The sequence below is a fragment of the Pan paniscus genome, chromosome 19 (genome assembly GCF_029289425.2).
Source record: "Pan paniscus chromosome 19, NHGRI_mPanPan1-v2.0_pri, whole genome shotgun sequence".
In the NCBI taxonomy this organism is placed as follows: Eukaryota; Metazoa; Chordata; class Mammalia; order Primates; family Hominidae; genus Pan; species Pan paniscus.
The window spans coordinates 24,194,160-24,215,119 of record NC_073268.2 but is presented as its reverse complement, the minus strand read 5'-3'; the positions used below and the strand labels follow the sequence as shown (position 1 = coordinate 24,215,119).

General features: G+C 40.1%; 1 protein-coding gene across 1 annotated transcript; it reads right to left on the bottom strand.

Moving 5' to 3' along the window:
• Positions 1-10,565: 10,565 nt before the first annotated feature.
• On the bottom strand, positions 10,566-18,003 carry KRT25 (keratin 25). The gene is made up of 8 exons (XM_003831413.5): positions 17,327-18,003; positions 16,873-16,955; positions 16,347-16,503; positions 13,703-13,864; positions 13,492-13,617; positions 12,919-13,136; positions 11,803-11,870; positions 10,566-10,931 (listed from the first exon to the last, which is right to left on the bottom strand). The coding sequence occupies exons 1-8, from the start codon at positions 17,753-17,755 to the stop codon at positions 10,822-10,824; spliced, it is 1,353 nt and encodes a 450-aa protein (XP_003831461.1). The 5' UTR covers positions 17,756-18,003; the 3' UTR covers positions 10,566-10,821.
• Positions 18,004-20,960: the final 2,957 nt, after the last annotated feature.

Genomic DNA, 20,960 nt, shown 5'->3' with positions numbered 1-20,960 from the left:
ACTAGTGTTAATTCTTAGTTTTGACAAATGTACTGTAGTTACATAAGATATTAATACTAGAAGATATTGGATAAAGAATATGTAGTAACTCTCTACTGTCTTTGCAACTGTTATGTAAATCTAAAATTATTTCAAAATAAAAGGTTTTAAGACAAAACAAAACAAAAATTAAATTCCTTTTAGGCCTTAGGTGCTGCTTCGAATTAGTTTTGATACAACTTGAGTCATATCATTCATTAATTCAGCTCTGAGTCTAGTACTGTGCTAGGTGGTAAGGATTTGAAGATGATTGAAACAGCCCCTGTTTGCAACAGCTTACACTGGGCCAAATCATGAGATGAATGGATAAACAGGCAATTCCAACATAGAGTGAAGATAGGGTCCAAAGGTGCTATAGGATGGGTGTTCTGGGAGGACCCCCACAGGAGAATGAGTAGAAACCTTCACAAACAGCCCATGCTTCCACCATATCATGTGTAGGTTACTGCAAGAGTCCCCTGCATCCACTTCAGCCTTCCTGCATTCTCCGCACTGCAAGTGGAGTGATTTTTCCAGAATCATGGCACTCTGGGGTCTGAACATACCCATGGCTTCCTGCTGAACTTTGAATGAAGTCCAGATTCCTCCATGGCCTCATCTGATCCTCCCTCTTCTTTGCTCGCTCTGCTCCGGCCACTCTGGCCATGCTTCTATTTGTGGGACATGCCAGCCTTTTTCCTGCCATGCTGGGATCTGTGCGCAAGCTGCCTGCAGAGCTTCTTGTGATTGATTCCTTCACATCATTTGGGCCTCAACTCAAACGTCACCCCTCTGAGAAGTCTTCGGTGACCACCCTTTTCAAAGGAGCCACCCCACTCCTGTATTGGTCATGTTTTTAATTTTCTATATTTTATGATATTTCAATACCTCCAAAACTTGCTGGCTGGGGAGAGAACGCCCCTCCCTGTGCTAGCCAATTTTTAGAGGTAGCAAAGGGCTCAGCCAGGAGCACGTCTTTCTTCCACAAACCAGTTAATCCTGAGTCTAGAGTTCCAACCACCTCTTTATCTAATTCACACACCAAGCCATATTTCCCCTGCCCTACATCACCCCAGGGTCAGGTACCAGGCACCTTATAGAACAAAGCACACTGGAATTAATTCAAACCAGTCTGTCTTAAGCTGCCTACCCTACCCTGCCTTGGCTCTCCCGTGGAAACCCCAATAAAGGCTCTGGTCTAGGCTCTTTCTACTCATTCCTTTCTGCCTCCTGGCCCACATCGGCGCTCCCCACGTGGTCTTGCACAGAATGACATGCTTCCTTCTCTGGGAAACGTAAGTAATACAAATCTTTAGTGGCACTGTCCCCTCTGTGTTGTCACTCAGTTGTGCCTGTAAATTAAATCCCAGGTATCATCTTAATACACAAGCTCCATGAAAGCAGGGGCCAGTTTGTCTGGATTCCCCTAGATTCACACTCCCGTAGGATTGAAGTGGGCACTGTATTGATATCTGTTGACCAAACTAATGGATAACAGACATCAGTCATCCTTTGCTCAAACTGATGTATCCACATTTTTCTACAAAGATTAAAGGAGAAATGGAACCGAGTTGGAATTATTTCACACAAAAACTATGAATACACAGTTTTTAGTTAATATTTGTAAGCATTCTCCAAGGGGCAGAGTGATAGGTGTTTTAAAAGAACAAATCAGAAATGTTTGCTGAATAAAGGTGGTGACTATGAAATATCAATTTCAATGCTATCTTCCACCTTCTCTTAGATTATCCCTAACTGAATATACATCCACCATTTGGGCAGTTTTATTACCTGTGCAGGTCTATGCGGATATAACTTTAAGCTTAAGTAAGGACAGATGAAATATTGTAAGATTTGGTTTCCCTATGAAGTAAGACTTTATCTGGTAAGACATTAATGTAAATACCTGAAAATCTCATAATTGCTATGAACCAAGAATTAGCAATGACAGAAGCCGCAGTGGCAGATGGAAGAGAAAGAGCTTTGCTAGGGAGCCATGAAGACACACTGGCTACACTGTGTTAGTGGAAGCTCTGGAAACATCTCCAGAAAGTTGTTTTCTTTCTGCAACATAGTAATTATTCTATTTCAAAAATCACTTTCCAAATGAAGTAGTTCTATTACTGAATAAGAGTCTTATTTTTGAGAACATTCTTGATTATTGTTATTAAATGGATGGGAACAGTGGCACAGAACCCAAGGGGCATAAAACCAACAAAGTGTTTTCTATTTGGCGGGGAATGTCTTTTATGCACACATTTGTTGGGGCTGCATTGTTTGTTCTGGGAACTCAGGACAAACAATGCAAACAAAGTCTCCTGACTTACCTTAACTCTCCTCCCTCCTGGGTTCCTCTGACCTTTTTTTTTGTTTGTTTTGAGACAGGGTCTTGCTCTACTGCCCAAGCTGGAGTGCAGTGGTGTGATCATAGCTCACTGCAGCCTCCATCTCTGGGGCTCAAGTGGCCCTCCCACCCCACCCCCCCGAGTAGCTGGGACTACAGGCACTCCACACAATGCCTGGCTGATTTTTTTTTTTTTAAAGTAGAGATGAGGTCTTGCTATGTGGCCCAGGCTTGTCTAGAACTCCTTACTTCAAGCCATCCTCCTCCCTCAGCCTCTCAAAGTGCTGGGATTACAGGTGTAAGCCACCGCTTCCGTCCTAACCCTATTTTCTAATTCATGTCTATCTGCATCCTCATCCACTGCTCAATGTGTTCCTGACCTCGGGTCTTCATCGTCTGCAGAGTTCTTCTTTCTGATCGACTTTCAAGGTATCAGTGGTTACCTCTCTCCTATGCAATCCAAAACCTCCCCTCCTGCTCCAATTCTTTCTCTTAGAAAATTGATTGATTGTTCTCACCTTCGTGCTTGTGTTCTAACCTAAACTCGCCACCTTTCCATTCCACTGAATCCCTTTTCAGTTTGCTACATCTCTCAATAGCGTCATTATTTTCTAGTCATTAGTCATTTTCTTTACTTAAAATATTGGTATTATTTTTGTCATCTGCTTAAAAATTTTTCATTGTATAATTTCCTGCATACAAAAAATTTAGAAATTGTGTAGTTTAAATAATAAATAATAGTAAAACATACCTGTATCTTAGAGACCCTGCTGTTTCTCCCCAGTGATATCTCCCCTATTACTGCTCAGATGTCATCACTATCCTGAGTTTTCTTTATTACTTGCTGTGAAATAATAAGAAATACATAGTTGGTCTTTGTCTCTATTTCCTGGCACAGAGCTTCTAAAATCCTTGTAATTTCCTCAGTGATAGAAGCATCTTTTCTTGTCCTGACACAGAGCTCCTAAATCCTTTGAAATTTCTTGTGTGATAGGAGCATCTTTGGTTCTAATGAGGTGACTCTTGGTGGGCCGCTAAGTAGCTTTAGGATGGGGGCTGGCTGCCAGAAAGACCAAACCTTGATGAGAAGCCTAGACATTTCAGCCCTAACCCTTCCCCACCCTCCAGAGAGGGGACAGAGGCTGGAGACTGAGTTAATAATCGATCATGCTTACATGATGAAACCTCAATAAAAGCTTCTAAATGAGGGGGTTCAGAGAGTTTCTGGATTGGTGAACACATCAAGGTGCTGGGAGGTGGCCCACCCGGACAGGGCATGGAAGCTCCGTGTTCCTCGCCCCTGACCTTGCCCCGGGCATCTCTTGTATTCAGCTGTTGCTGAGTTGTATCCTTTATAGTAAACCCACAATAATAAGTAAAGCACTTACCTGAGTTCTGTGAGTCATTCTAGAGAATTATTGAACTTTGCGGAGGGGGAGGTTGTGAGAACCCTGAATTTGTAGCCATGTCAGACAGAAGTGTGGGTAACCTGCGGGCCTGATACTTGTGGCTGGTATCTGATGTGAGGACAGTCTTGTGGGACTGAGCCTTTAGACACGTGGAGTCTGACACTAACTCCAGGGTGTTAGTGTTAGAATTGAATTGAATTGTAGGACACTGAGTTGGTGTCAGAAGGGAAGAAAACCTTTCACCTGCCTTTAAAAAAGGTTTTGCTATCTACATATGCACCTCTAAACAATGTCTTGTTTAATTTTTCTATTTGGAACTTTATACAATGGAATCTGCCTTATGCACTCTGCTGGGACTTGCTTCCTTCATTTGGCTTTATGATTCTGTAACTCATCATTGTTGATGTGTGCGGCAGTTGTAGGTTGATTCTCTGGGAAGCAGAGTCAGAGCTGAGTTCAGTGTGCAGGGTGCTTATTAAAGATTGCCCTGGGATCAATACCTGTGGAAGGGGAGTAGGAAGCAGGATTGGGCACAGGTAGAAAGTGAGCTTCCATGAGGAGCTCTGGAGCTCAGTATTGTCCTGAGTGGGGCCAAGATGGCCAAGCCTTTATACTTCTGTATCAATTATTCATTGGATGTAGGGTGTGAACTCAGGTGAGGTGACACTGCAGCTGAAGCAACCCCCGAGGGGCTGATGGCTGAGGACTGCCTGCTGCCAATACCTATGCAGCTGGGATGAAAAGCTCTCCATTGGAAGCCTGCTGGATCTGGGTAGCCAGTGGGATCACAGCATCACCACAGGGGTTTATAGTCCATTATTTTCCACTGTTGGATAGCATTTTTTGTTATAGACTTCACTTTATTTATCCATCCTACCATTGATGGCTAGTATTTGGGTTGTTCCTAGTTTTTTACTACTATGAACAATGTTGCATGAACATTCTTGGACATGTCTCCTGGTGCACCTGTGTAAGGGTCTTTCCAAGTTTTAGACCTCCTTAATCTGTTTGGTCTGCTGTAACAAAATGCCATACACTGGGTGGCTTATAAACAACAGAGATTTATTTCCCACAGTTCTGGGGGTTGGGAAGTTCAAGATCAAAGTGCTGGCCACTTTGATGTCTGATCAGAGTCCACTTCCTCGTTCATAGATGTGACCTTCTGTGCCATGTAACACTGTGTCCTCACAAGGTGGAAGGGCAAGGGAGTTCTCTGGGTCTCTTTATTAAGGGTACCATTCTCAATCATGAGGCCTCCACCCTTATGACCTAATCACTTCCCAAAGACCCCACCTCCTCATACCATCACCTAGGCTTCCACATAGAAATTTTGGAAGATTGTAAATATTCAACCCACTGCATAGAATATGCATATATCCAAGTTGATTAGGTGAAACCGAATTTTTGAAGTTCAGAGTTACAACCTCACAAAAGTATGAGTTTCTGTTGCTCCACATACTCATATATATTTGATACAGGAAGACTTTTTGATACTTGACAAGTTGGGAAGTGTGAAATGGAAGCTAACTGTGATTTTTAATGTGCATTTCTCTGGTTACTAATAAGATTGAGTATATTTCATGTTTATTGAATGTATGGATTTCCTCTTCAGTGAGGAGCTTGTTCAAATTTTTGTGCCATTTTTAATAGGGCTGTCTCTTTTTATCCTTTATCCTCTTTTATGCTTCTCTTAAGCTTATCTATGTGTCTATCCATCTATCTACTTACCTACTTACCTACCTAATTTTTTCTCTCTGTGCTGAAGTCTGGATAATTCCCTCATTCTGCTTTTCAGTTTACTAATTCTTTCTCCCACTGTGTCTAATCTACTATTGGATCTAAACATTGATATTTTAAATGTTATTTCTTACCTATGTTATATCTAGAAGTTTATATTTGGTTCTTTTCAAATATCCTTAGTCATTCTTCATAGTGTTTTGGATTCTGCTTATATTTTCAAAGTTTTAGTTTTAAAAATATATTGATCATTTTTTATGCTCTATATTTTAAAATTGTTTCTATTGGCTCTTGCTCATGGTAACTTGTTTAGCAATTTTTGATTACCAACAGCTAATTTTCCTTAAAATTTTATTTATGAGAATCATTTGAGGCCTGGGATGATAGTGGGTCTATCTAAAGAGAATTTGCATTTGCTTCTGTTAGGCCCCCAGGGAGGTACCAGTGGTTGGGAACCCTCTTAAAGTAAATTCCCAGCTTAAAGTTATTTTCATGCAGCAAGATAGTGTGGATTTTGGCCATAACCCTATCCAAAGTTTAGCTTGTAACCATATATTCTCAGAGTTAATTTTCCCTCTTCCCTTTATGCCAGTGGTTGAGGCAGGGAACTTTTTTTGCAGTTCTCTGGCAGGGAGGTGAGTTTATTTCTAGGTCATGCTTGTACTGCATGAATGGCTTTTTGGGCCTAACACTTATAAGGAAGGGTCTCTGTTTATACTCCCCATCTTAGGCAGGCGCTACGTTTTATCTCATGTCCTTCGTACTCTGTGGGGTCATAAACACTGAAGTCCAAGTTCACAGCTTCAGCAAATGCCTCAAAGTGCAAGCCATCTTCAGATTTCTCCTTTTCTCTCTGAGTTCCTTCCTTCACGTAGTGTTTGGTCAGGGTTTTCCTTGTTATTACAGCTCATTAATTTGAAGTCCTAATTAGGGAAAGGGAGTCAGGCTGGTGGAGGCAGGAAAAAGCAAAAAGATAAAGCAAATAAGCTACAAGTCTGCCTTTCTTCATGGTCCAGGACACACAGCCCTCCTGCGCAAATAATTCACAATCTTCCTGCACCCAACTATCACCACACACCTGCAAGTTAGCTCACTACAAGCTTTGCATTATCAATACTAAACAAAGCCCTCTTCAGCAGACAGCATAAACACCATCCTATAAAATCTCCAGCAAGCCTTTCTTTGCAGTCAGCTTCTCTTCTTCTGATCCTGCTTGTTGCCTCCTCGCAATGTATTTCCTACTTTCTCTAATAAATCTACCTTTTTTTTTTGAGATTTTTTTGAGACAAAGTCTTGCTCTGTCGTCCGTGGTGGAGTGTAATGGTATGATCTTGGCTCACTGAAACCTCCACCTCTCAGTTCAAGTGATTCTTCTGCCTCAGCCTCCTGAGTAGCAGGGGCTACAGGCACATGCCACCATGCCCAGCTAATTTTTATATTTTTAGTAGAGACGGGGTTCTGCCATGTAGGCCAGGGTGGTCTCGAACTCCTGACCTCAAGTAATCCATCTGCCTCGGCTCCCAGGGGAGAGATTAAGGGCTTGAGTCATCTTGCCCAGCCAAGTCTGCCTTTCTTTATCTACTACTCTCTTGGTAAATTCTTTTACCCCTGTGCCACTGGCCCCATTGTTGCTCCCTTGCATCAATTAATGCTTTTTTTAAAATTTGAGACAGAGTCTCTTAGGTTCAAGCGATTCTCCTGCCTCAGCCTCCTGAGTAGCTGGGATTACAGGCATGCACCACCATGCCCAGCTAATTTTTGTATTTTTAGTAGAGACGGGGTTTTGCCATGTTGGCCAGGCTGGTCTCGATCTCCTGACCTCAGGTGATCCACACATCTTAGCCTCCCAAAGCGTTGGGATTACAGGTGTGAGCCACTGTGCCTGGCCAATTAATGCTTTTAAAAAGATTTTAAAAGGATTTTATCCAGCATTTTTAGTTGCTTCCAGTAGGAGAACCAGTTGAAACCAAGTCTCCTGTATCATCTCTTGATTCTCCTTTTTACCCCTGTGACTGTTCCTGTTGATTGTTCTTCATAGATTTTCATTCCTCTACCTATTGCTTAAATGTTGATATTCCCATTTTAGAACATGACCCCACTTCTTTTTTATTTTACGTATGTACATTTATCACATTCATTCTCTTTAATATAATTTTTCCTTCAGTAAAGCTTACCGACTCTCTACTCTCTAATGGAGATAACTGGTAGTTCATCCCATATGAAGACTGGCTTCTGGCGAGACATCCCAGGCCCCTCACCTTGGAGGACACAGGAACACAGGGCTTTAGCCTTCCCAGCGAGCCTATTATGTTCCCTTTCTCTTCAGGGACCTGTCCATGTCTCTCTACTTTTCTCCTCTGCCATTGGAGAAATACGAAAGGTCACTCAGGGGCCTAGAGTCTCTTCATTCAGGCCAAGACTTTCACTCTTCAAAAACTCATAATTGGAACAATCACTGGGGACCAAGTTGGTGCAAGGCACAGGCTTTGCTGTATGATGAGAAGCTGGTCAAGGATGTGTAGCGTAAGCTCTCCTTCTTTTAAAAGCTTACAGACTAGTTAGGGAGAGGGAGACACCTGACTCATCACAGCTGTGACCTTTTATAGTTTTAATGACCAACTTTGGTCTTACATGTTTCCAATATAAAATACTTCTTCTGGTTTTAGATGTGTATATTTATTCATTTATTGAACAAATATTTAATGTGTACCTACCATATGCCAGACACTGTCTGGTTACTGGGGATATGATGTTGAACAAAATGGGCCATATCCCTGCCTTAGAAAGCTTACATTCTGGTGCAGGGGAAGGAACAACAAATAAGAAATAAAATAAATAAACAAGATAAATTCAGGTGCTTATGAAGGTTCCGAAGAAAGTAAGGCAGTGTGATGTACTAATGACTTCTGCTAGAGTGGTCAGGGACAGCTCTTCTGATGAGAAGGATCAACAGGAATTAGCCATGGGAAGATCTGGGGAAGAGCATTTCAGGCAGGGGGCACAGCTAGCGCAGAGGCTCTGAGGCAGGAATGAGCTTGCTGCATCCAAGGAATAAGAGGAGGGCAATATTTTTAGGGCTTTGGGGGAGGTGAGGGCATAAGATATGAATAGAGAGATAAGCAGAACCAGGTCACATCGGGCTCTGGAGGCCATAGAAAAATATTTAAATTTAGTCCTAGGTACATCAGGAATCCACTGGAGGATTTTTTTTTTTTTTTTTTTTTAAACACGGTCTCACTCTGTCACCCAGGCTAAGGTGCAATCACTGCTCTCTGCAGCTTCAACCTCCTGGGCTCAAGCAATCCCACTGCAGGATTTTAAGAAAGGTAGTGATGTATTCATCTTTCTCTCTGTCTGTGTATATAAAGAGATTAACCATTGTGTGTGTGTGTGTGTGTGTGTGTGTGTGTTTAAAGTCATCTTTGTTGGAGTACAATCATGATGTGCTGGTAAATGTGTAATAACCAGGTTTCAGAGGAGGAAGAATTTCTGATTTGTGGGGTTTGCTAATTTCTGCAAAAGTGTAAATACCTTCTCCATGCTGACATCAAGCTACCAAGTGATATCACTAAGTGAGGGGTCAGGAAGAGACGTGCAGAAGAGGCTGTCATGAGATGGTAACAGTTCTAGCACATGACTGGGTGTATTACAAACTTATATTAAAACTCACTTTTTAAGTTGTTCATGTCTATGAATCGTGACATATATAGCTGTGTAATGATTTACATATGGAATCATCACTCTAGTCAATAAGTATATTAGTCCATTTTCACACTGCTGATGAAGACTGGGAAGTAAAAGAGGTTTAACTGGACTTACAGTTCCACATAACTGGGAGGCCTCAAATCATGGCAGGAGGCGAAAGGCACTTCTTACATGGCAAGAGAAAATGAGGAATATGCAAAAGCGGAAATCCCTGATAAAACCATCAGATCTTGTGAGACTTATTCACTACCATGAGAACAGTATGGGGGAAACTGCCCCCATGATTCCAGTTGTCTCCCACTGGGTCCCTCCCACAACATGTAGGAATTATGGGAGTACAATTCAAAATGAGATTTGGGTGGCGACACAGAGCCAAACTATATCAATGAGGGAGGATTTGATGATAGGCGGGGAAGAGTGGTGTAAATTGCTTCAGCACTTAGACAATTACAAGATTTTTTTTCTAAGTGGAATTTTTCTCTGAGATTGTAATATTTTTGTTTCACATAATCTAATGGGGAACATAATTAGGCCTGTGGCTAAGATTGTATCAGAAGCAGGCAATAAAAACAATTCAGGGATAATTACAACACACTTAAAAGACTCTTTTTCTGCTTTATATTTTCACTTAGAGGCAGAAACCATTTTTTTTGAATAGATTATAATATGGATAATCCATCCACACAGGATAGAGGGTCAACTAAATATCTAGAGGTAATATCTGATCTGAGGAAATTATGTTTTTAATTAATCTAATTTATTTCCCTTTAGTAGAGATAAATCTGTTGGTCAAGAGAGTTATAAACATCAGCTACAACTTGGTAGTAGAAGTGGATGGCTCTATTCCTGTAACTTGGATTCTAAACTAAAACTTTTGCTATAACCTCTATTACATTTGGAATATTGTTTAAAATATATATCCAAAAGGAAAATGAGGTTGAGAATCAATCATTATAAATATTGAGTATTAAAAATAAGTATTAGCATCTGTTGAATGCTTATCCCATAAGTGCACTTTGCGTTAAGTTATTTCTTTAATCTTTACAATAACCATTTGAAAGAACTACTTTTATTATCCCCATTTACAGATGAAGAACCTGAAATGTATATACTTTAGTTATTACTAAAGGGAATAGGCTTCTTAGTATGTCAAAATATGGCAGATTGGGGATTTAAATAAAAGTACTTTTATTCTTTCTGAATTTGTTTCAGTTTGAATTATAGGGTAAGCCTTATGAAAACCTATGAGGAAATCTATTATTTTGAAAGAGTTTTTATATAAATAAAAGCTGTTAGATGTTCACATATTTATATTGCACACATAAACATTCTAAAGACAGTATCACCAATGATAACTTGCTAAAGAAGAGGTTTATTGAATACAAAGAATTGACAACAGATTTCTGTAGGATAATCAAATGAGTCATATTTGTGTGTGGCATTCTTCTAGATGAATGGGGAGATGCTGTCATTGATTGCCCAGAAAGAAAGTAACAGAAAGACAACAGGATAGACATTTTTCTTAGACATGCACATTTTTCTGGACAGATACATAATGCCCTTTCTTCGCAGGGGATATGTGGCATACGTTCTCTGTTGCATCTCAAATTAATTGCTTTGAGATTTCTCTTCCAGGGAGTGGAGCCTGGTGGTAAGTATTTTGCTGCGTTGGTCTACCTCCTCAAGAACTTTCTTAACCACTATGGCTTTGGCTGAGTCTGAGAATTAAAAATTAAAAGGAGATTTTATGTAGTTAAAAAAAGAATAAAAATTATATCATTTAAAGGAATAATAGGATTTGCATATAGAATGAACTTTGCACTAAGCACAAATACTTAGACTCATTTTTGGTGAATAATTTTGATTATTTGGTTAGAAAAAACATGGTGACATGTTACTTTGTTTAAAATTAGCACACATCACTAACATTAGACATCTAGCACATATGGATATCTACTACAAATCTTTATTGTATGTATTCTTACCAAGCCATGGTAATATAAGAACAATCAAGCTATGCATTAAAAATGAAGTAGTTGGGTATATACACCCAGAGGGATAGGAAACATTCTACCATAAAGACACATGCATGTGAATGTTCATTGCAGCATTATTCACAACAGCAAGAACAAGAAATCAACCTAAATGCCCATCAGTGACAGATTGGATAAAGCCATAAACACCATGGAATATTATGCAGCCATGAAAAAGAACAAGATCATGTCTTTTACAGGCACATGGATGGAGCTGGAGGCTATCATCCTTAGCAAGCTAACGCAGGAACAGAAAACCAAACACCACATGTTCTCACTTATAAGTGGGAGCTAAATGATAAGGACTTATGAACACAAAGAAGGAAACAACAGATACTGGGTTCTACTTGAGGGGGAAGGGTTGGAGGAGGAAGAAGAGCAGAGAAGATAACTATTGGGTACCGGGCTTAATTCCTGGATGATCAAATAATATGCACAACAAACCTCCGTGACATGTGTTTACCTATGTAACAAACCTTCCAATGTACCCCCAAACCTAAATTAAAAGTTAAAAATTAAAAAAGTAGCATTGCACAACAGATTTCATTTTAATTACCTTTGACTTGACTTTCCACATTTCCAGATCCATAATCTTTAGACTTGTAACCCCCAGACTTACAGGCTCTGTGAAAACATCGCAAAAGAGGGTGATTTAGAGGGAACCCCATCAATTCTAGGATCACCATATGGTTTTCTTTAGCTCTTTGGTAGTTTCAACTGTGTAACCCAGTATTTGATTTATAGCGTTTGCTGATTTCTGTAGAGGTATGAATACCTTCTCCATTGCTGATATCAAGTCACCAAGTGACATCACTAAGTGAGGGGTTAGGAAGAGGTAGGCAGAAGAGGCTGTCATGAGATGGTAACAGCAGTTCTAGCATGCCACTGGGTGTATTTATACAACTTACGTTGAAATTCACCCTTTTAAGTTTTGCAGGTTTATGAATTGTGACAAATTTATATAGCTGTGTAAGGATTTACATTTGGAAGCATCACTCTAGTCAATGAGGGAGGGTTTGATGATAGGTGGGGAAGAGTGGTGTAGATCGCTTCAGCAGTTAGGCAATTACAAGATATTTTTTCTAAGTGGGGTTTTCTCTGAGACTGTAATGTTTTTGTTCTGCTTCAGCATTAAGAAGTGATTTTTTTTCTGTATGATTCCTTTTATATTAACGTCAAGAATGGATAAAATTGTAACTGCCAAGGGAAGTGGGGCACAGAAGAACTTTCTGGGGTGATGAAAATGATCTTCATTGTGAATTCAGAAAGCTTCCTGCTCCTAACAACCCTGAGCTCTAGACTTCCAGACTTGTGCCCATGGGACTTTATCAGTGCTATGAAGACAGGATTCTGTGAGTGCTGAGCTCCAGAAACCATTTCCAGAGTCAGAATCCTGGTCCACATATTGAAACTCCATTTAGCCTCCCGTTTGTTCTTTTCACTCTAGAAGTGATATTTTCAATGTTCATATATTGAACTCGGTGCCTGCTGCATATTGGTTTAAGATATTAATTTGTATTTTGGCAGTTGAGTGTGTATTATATTTAATATTTAGTATTCATGATAATAAATGCATGCAGCCAAATTATGTCCGCTTTCCAGTGGAAAGTGGAATCTAAGTTGCAAGCAGATTTCAGTATATTACGCCATCTATGCAGATTATTTTACCTACCCATCATCTCCTCCTATAAGGAGACAGTAGGTCTCAATTTCTTTTTCCAGGTGGAGCTTGATGTCCAGGAGCTGCTCATACTCCAGCTTCTGGCCCTCGGTCTCGGTTCTGACCTGGTGCAGCTGCTCCTCCAGGGCCCCGATCTGAGCCTGGATCTGCGCCAGCTGCGCACAGTAGTTGCTCTCGGTCTCTGTCAAGGAGCACTCCAGGGAGTGTTTCTGTCAGGAAGCAATAAAGAGAACCTGAGATGGATATGCAGATATGCAGGGATTTCTTTGATACATGATTTTCTCCTGCTGTTAACTTTACATATAATTGTTTCAGATTTCACATGGACACATAGTTAAGACTCTGTGATACTGCTTGAAAATGAGCAAATCCTTCTTTTTAGTAGAATAAACCTAAAGACATTCGTGTAGTTTTAGCTGTCAGCTATACAATCCTATTCTTTCCTTATGTTTTGAGACAATTATAAAAAAATATATTTCAATATTGTTAAGGTTTTTAAAACCAGCTGGCAAGTATCTAACATGATGACCTGGGAGATGGTAAAAAAAATTGTTCTTTTCATACCGTGGCTAAGAGAGACTGAAGTTCAATTTCCAGGGTTTGAAGAGTGCGCTTCATTTCAGTCAGCTCATTCCGGGCTGAGGTTGTGGCTCCAACATCCTCAGAGATCTGCTGCTGCAGGGAGGCGCTCTGAAATGACATAAGTGAAGGAGCAAATCTTAGTTTTGTGAATACCAGTAACATGCAAAGGGACCGTTTTCTGGAGGAGAGTCACCTTCTCGTTGAACCAGGCCTCCGCGTCCCTGCGGTTCTGCTCTGCAAGGGCTTCGTACTCAGCTCGCATGTTGTTCAGCAGAACTGTGAGGTCCACCCCGGGGGCTGCGTTCATCTCCACGTTCACGTTGCCTCCAGCTGCGCACTGCAGAACTTGCATTTCCTAGAGGCAGAAAAGTGTTCTGCTCAGCTCTGCAGGAATCTCATGGAAAGTCTAGAAGCTTAGCTTTGGAAGGGCACTTAGAGTTCGTCTGGTTTTCCCCTCCCAGGCTGTGCATTGACCCCCTCCCACCACATTTGATACTTCCTGTCCCGTCGACCTAATTCTCAAAGACGGTGAACTCACTACCTTATGAAGTAGTCTGTTTCATTCTGGAAGAGTTTTAATTGTTCCAGAGTTCTTTATTATAGTGAGCCAAACTCCTGCTCTTATAACTTAAACTCATCAGTTTCAGTTCTACTACTCAGAATGAGTCTTAATTCCTTTTCCATATGAAAGTTTTAAACATTTAAAATGAATGGCCCTCCATCGCTTATTCTATTCTCGGCCTTTGTGGACTGGTCTTCCTTCCACTAGAGGCCAGCTTTGGTGCAGTCTTAACTCAGCTACACCCTGAGCACAGCCATGAACATGGTTGAAGGGTTGAGTATGAATAATTCTGAACAATTGAAATGATGATAAATAAATAAATGTATGTGTGTGTGTGTGTGTGTGTGTGTGTGTGTGTGTGTACCCCTCAGGGAAGAACATCATCTCCTAAAGAATCCCAGCTGTCTATGAAGTCTATACAGGGACATTACAGTATCATGTTGGACTTTGGAGTCACGCAGATCTCTCTGAATTTTGGTTCTGCCCTATAGTGGCTAGTGAGTTTGGGAAAGTTGCTTAACCTTTTTACGTTTCTATTTGCTTATCTGAAAATTAAGGATAATTAAAAACCCTTCTCTGAGTTGTTAAAAGAAGTCAAAGAACTAATAATAATAATAAGACTCCGTGATACCGCCTTGCACATAAATGCTAAATGAATGCTGGTTATTATGATTATTATCATCATGGAAGCTGGAATTTATTTTGCAGTCAAAGTCTACATGTCACCCTGTCTGAACTGCAAGCTGTTAGAATGTGTGAGTCAGTTCTAAGATTGTGAATGGTAGGCATCGCTGCGAAGACTGTGTATATTGGAATACCACCCATCAGCTTATGTCTGCTGCAGAAACTCTCCTCCCCATTCATGAATTGGTCTTAATGATGGTAACTAAGGCTTTCATTCCTCCCTGCAGCGAGCCCCTCAGCTATTCCAGCCTTCTTTCCTCCTGGTTGACCCTATGTCTTCCTGATCTACAGATGTGGCTTTTACTTCTGAGGATTTAGTGAAAACTTCCTGGTTCAAGCATAAAAAGAAAAACATAAAAAAAGGTATATCTATATCTATATCTATATCTAGGGTTGCCTGTAAATGAGGCATTACAAAAATCAATTGCTTTTAATTCATCAAAAATTGATTAAACACCATGGGCTGTAACTATATTTGAATCCGCGTAGTCAAATCAATGTTATTCAAGTAGTTATATTTATAAGACAGCCTCATGACCAATCAAGTAGGATTCTTAGCTTGATCTTCTGTTTTAAGCATTTGGCTTGACCATAGAAGTCTTTTGGCTATTTAAAATATCAAATTTATTTTCAACGGATAAAGATTTTTCCCTTTTGGAAAACAGTGCCTCTGAAAGCAATCCTAAAGATGTAATTGCTGCAGTATAAAATTTGGAACTTAGCTTCCAACAGTGACCACTTTGGAAGTTTATGATTAAGTGTAAATTCTGGTATAATAGTTTAACTTCAATCTCATTATTTTTACAGCCAGACCTATTAAGAATATATACTAGCATTAAGTATGTATACTTAATGTGTGTATGAAGTAAATGTTTTAGTGTTTTAAATCTGCCACTGTCATTTAGAAATTGAGATCTAGTTTTCTAGTTTAAGGATGGCCTTAAAGTATATTTATTTTATATTTATTTCATCTAATTAGACTTAATGTCCTAAGTGGATCATTTTAACTTAGTTATAATTACACAGCCAAACACTGCTCTTATAACCCTGATTGGTCTGGAAAACATGATTCCTTTTTTTTTTCCCCATAGGAAACTTGATGAGAGAGCAAGGGTGAATCTGTACAAAGAATCTGACACTTAAAAAGACAGCTCAGGCCGGGCGCCGTGGCTCACGCCTGTAATCCCAGCACTTTGGGAGGCTGAGGCAGGTGGATCACGAGGTCAGGAGATCGAGACCATCCTGGCTTACACAGTGAAACCCCGTCTCTACTAAAAATACAAAAAATTAGCCGGGCGCCTGTAGTCCCAGCTACTCGGGAGGCTGAGGCAGGAGAATGCCGTGAACCCAGGAGGCGGAGCTTGCAGTGAGCCGAGATCGCACCATTGCACTCCAGCCTGGGCGGCACAGCGAGACTCCGTCTCAAAAAAAAAAAAAAAAAAAAAAAAAAAAAAAGACAGCTCAGCCCTCACGTCTGTCTGACAATGTGTCTTCAGCACCAACTTTTTATATGAGAGGTTATGTACATTATCTCCTGTCAGGTGCACAGTGTCTGCGGAGGGATAGCAAAATGTAGACGACCAGCTCTTACCTCTTTATGGTTCTTTTTGAGGTAAGTCATCTCCTCACTCAGGGTTTCGTACTGAATCTCCAGATCTGTTCTGCACAGGGTTATTTCATCCAAAACTCTTCGTAACCCATTGACATCAGCCTCTACACTCTGGTGAAGAGCCAGCTCATTTTCATACCTTAAAGAGTGTTAATGATTTCCTAATTTGTCACATGGTTGGAGACATAGTCACTAGTCACTGATCAATGACAAACGCTAGCATTCTGGAATTTTGAAGATTTGGCTACAAGAGGCATTTTCAAAGCTTGTTGTATAATAATTATTGTTTCTACTTTGCAGTATTTGACAGAAAAAGAACTAGGGTATTGGGCGCTAGTTTTAATAGCAGTTCATGCTTTGTATTTAATAGTCAAAGCATAAAAAAGTAATAGCATCCTGTTTATGTGAAATTCAAGTGTTTTATAATTTTGGAATAAGAGTTGCTAAATTTGATGTAATGCTTTGCATGAATTGCCATGAATTCATTTCACGCTGGCAGTCTACTTACTTGAGTCTGAAATCATCAGCTGTAAGCCTGGCATTATCGATCTGCAGAACAGCATTAGCATTGCTGGTGGTGGATGCGATGATCTAGAAAGGGGAATTTGACTTTTATCATGAAGTAATCCAACTGAATCTACTTAATGCTTATTTCTAATGCTAAATTGGAATTCTCTTTAAGAAATCACAAGTAGGAGGGCATGGTGGCAGGCACCTGTAATCCCAGCTACTTGGGAGGCTGAGGCAGGAGAATCTCTTGAACCCAGGAGGTGGAGGTTGCAGTGAGCCAAGATCCCACCGTTGCACTCCAGCCTGGGCAACAAGAGCAAAACTCCTTCTCAAAAAAAAAAAAAAAAAATCACAAGTAGGAATGATAAATGTTTTTAGAATTTAATAAAGAAAGGAAAACAAAATTTAGAAATAAAGGTACATGAAAATGATTGTGAAGTATGATTTCTTACCTGATTTTTAAGGTCATCAATTATTGGGAAATATCTGCTATAGTCATGATCAAGACCACGGCAAGAGCCAGGCCCAAATTTCTCATACCAGCCCTTGATCTTCTGCTCCAGGTCAGCGTTGGCCTCCTCCAGAGCATGCACGCTGTCCAGGTAGGATGCCAGGCGGTCATTGAGGTTCTGCATGGTCACCTTCTCATTGCCAGAAAGGAGCCCCCGCTCATTCACAGTGAAGCCAGCACAGGGATTACCTCCCGCTGTGTTTCCTCCCGATGAGCTGCCTCCGAAGGCACAAGAGAAGCCACTTCCAATCCCTGAAATGCCACAAGAATTTCCAGTCCCAAAGCTGGTTCCCCCACCAGAGAGTCTGAGTGATCCGGTGGTGGGACGAGGACAGGACTTCCTGGATGCACTGGAAAGTCGAAGAGACATGGTATCAGGGCAAACGCGTTGCAGAGCTGTATTTGTGAAAGCCAGAATGGAGTGCCTTCTTGTCTAAAAGGTTTGGTTTGCCTTTTTATAGGCAAGTCCCAAGTGTGTTCTGAATGAAATTCTGCCTACATAGAGTAAAACATGGCTTGCCAGTCTCAGCAAGTTGGCATAATTGGGTGATTTTTTCTAATTAGTAACTCACTTTGCTGGGCTCATTCCTGTAGGAGGGCAGTTGCCCTCAGGTTGGTGGTTATCTGAGAAATGGGTCTGGGTGGAGCAATGTCAGGTTCATTATTACGTTTTTAAATGTTGAGTGAGTCATTCTTCACTTCCATCCTTGGAAGTAAACCTCATCAGCTCATTACAGGATAGAAATTTAGCATCATGGTTTTGGGCTATTATGCCAAGGCAGATTGTGATGTTTCTGAGGCTTTTTCTCCTTTTATTTTCACAAGTTTTTCCACATAAGTAGAGAATAGAACTGTAATCATTTCCCCAACCTGGTTCTTCAACCAATAGGTTTTTGTTTTTATTTTTAAATTCCTCTTGCCACTGTTTCCCATGGGAAGTTAACTTCCATTCTGGCTGACATGAGCATCATATTTTGTTGACACTTATGACTGAGGAGAGTTGTCTTACCTTATCCATTTTGGTAATTAGGAGCACACCCCTAATTGGTGTTATGTTTTGTGGGAGTTTGGAAAGACATTAACTTATTTCCTGACCCTGCAAAATCTGAAGCAAACCTGGTAGGAACTATTTCTTCTGTCTTAATTTATTGTGGTTTAGCTCAGATGAAAGTCATCAGTAAGGTATTTAGTCGGTGGGAATTCACTTATATTTACTGAAAACTCTACCTATTATGGAAATATAAAAAATTGACAAATAAGGCCAGGCACAGTGGCTTACGCCTGTAATCCTAGCACTTTGGGAGGCTGAGACAGGTGGATCACTTGAGGTCAGGCATTTGAGACCAGCCTCACCAACATGGTGAAACCCCGTCTCTACTAAAAATACAAAAATTAGCCAGGCATCATGGCGAGGTCCTGTAATCCCAGCTACTCGGGAGGCTGAGGCAAGAGAATCAATTGAACCTGGGAGGCAGAGGTTACAGTGAGCTAAGATTGTGTCACTGCACTCCAGCCAGAGTGACAGAATGAGACTCTGCCTCAAAAAAAAAAAAAAATTGAGAAATAAAAATTGTATATATTTACGGTGCATGACATGATTTTTTGATATATGAATATATTGTGTAATGACCAAATCAAGCTAATTAACATATCTATTACCTCACCTACCTATTTTGTGGTAAGAACATTTAAAATCTACTTTCTTATTGTTATTAACTATAGTCACCATATTGTACAATAGTTATCCTGAACTTATTCCTCCCACCTAAATGAAATTTTGTATTCTTTGACCAAAATTTCCCTAGTGCACTTCCCTGATGATTAGTGATGTTGAGCACCTTTTCATAAACCTATTGGCTATTTGTATGTCTTTTGAGAAATGTCTTTTTTGTTTGTTTGTTTGAGACGGAGCCTCACTCTGTCGCCAAGGCTGGAGTGCAGTGGTGCGATCTGGGCTCACTGCAAGCTCCGCCTCCTGGGTTCACGCCATTCTCCTGCCTCAGCCTCCCGAGTAGCTGGGACTACAGGCATCCGCCACCACACCCGGCTAATTTCTTTTTGTATTTTTAGTAGAGATGGGGTTTCACTGTGTTAGCCAGGATGGTCTCGATCTCCTGACCTCGTGATCCTCCCACCTCGGCCTCCCAAAGTGCTGGGATTACAGGCGTGAGCCACTGTCCCTGGCTGACAAATGTCTTTTAAATCACATTCTTTTCTTGTTATTGAGTTGTTTGAATTACTTATATATTTTGGATATTAAGCCTTGATCAGATGTATGGTTCACAGCATTTCATCCAACAGGTTCGTCCATGTTGTCACGAATGACAGAATTTCCCTTTTTAAAGGCTGAATAGTATTCCATTGGGTATATATACTATATTTTCTTTATTACTTCATTTGTTGATGGATGCTTAGGTTGAATCCCTATCTTGGCTATTGTGAATCATGCTACAATGCGCATCGAATGCAGATATCTCCTTGACATACTGATTTCGTTTCCTTTCAATACTCAGTAGTGGGATTGTTGGGTCACATGGTAGTTCTACTTTTAATTTTTTGAGGAATCACTATACTGCTTTCCATAATGGCTGTATTAATTTAAATTTACACAAACAGTGTACAAGGATTTTCTTTCTCCACTTTCTTACTAACACTTGTTATTTCTTGTCATTTTCATAATAGCCATTCTAGCAGGTGTGAGGTGATATCTCATTGTGTTTTTCATTTGCATTTCATTCATGATTAGTAGTGTTGAGCATTTTTTCCCATATACCTGTTGGCCATTGGTATGTCTTCTTTTAAGAAATATCTTTTAAAATGGGTTATTTGTTTTTGTTATTGTTGTTGAGTTGCTTGAGTTTCTTATATATTTTGGGTATTAGTCCTGTGTCACATGTGTGCTTCACAATATTTTCTCCCAATCTGTGAGTTATCTCTTCATTCTGTTAATTATTTCATTTGCTATGTAGAAGCTTTTTAGTTTAGTGTAATCCCGTTTATGTATTTTTTCTTTTGTTGCCTGTGTATATGGGGTCATATAAAAAAATCTTTGCCCAGACTAATGTCAAGAAGTTTTTCCCCTATGTTTTCTTCTAGTAGTTTTACAGTTTCACGTATTATGCTTACCTGTTTAATACATTTTGAGTGGATTCTTGTATATAGGGTGAGATAAAGGTCCAATTTCATTTTTCTGAAATATAGTTTCCCCAGCACCATTTACTAAAAATACTGTTCTTTCCCCATTTTGTGTTCTTGGCACCTTTGTTTGAAAATCATTTGGCTGTAAATGCATAGATTTATTTTTGGGCTCTTTATTCTGTGTCATTGGTCTATATGTCACTTTTTGTGCCAGTGTTGTGATGTTTTGATTACCATAGATTTGTAGTAGATTTTGAGATCAGATAGTGTGATGCTTCAACTGTTCTTTTTGCTCAAGATTGCTTTGTCTATTCAGGATCTTTTGTGGTTCCATATGAATTTTAGAATTCATGTTTTTTTCTCTTTTTGTGAAAATGTCATTGGAATTTTGATAGGAATCACACTGAATCTGTATATCACTTTGGGTAATATAAACA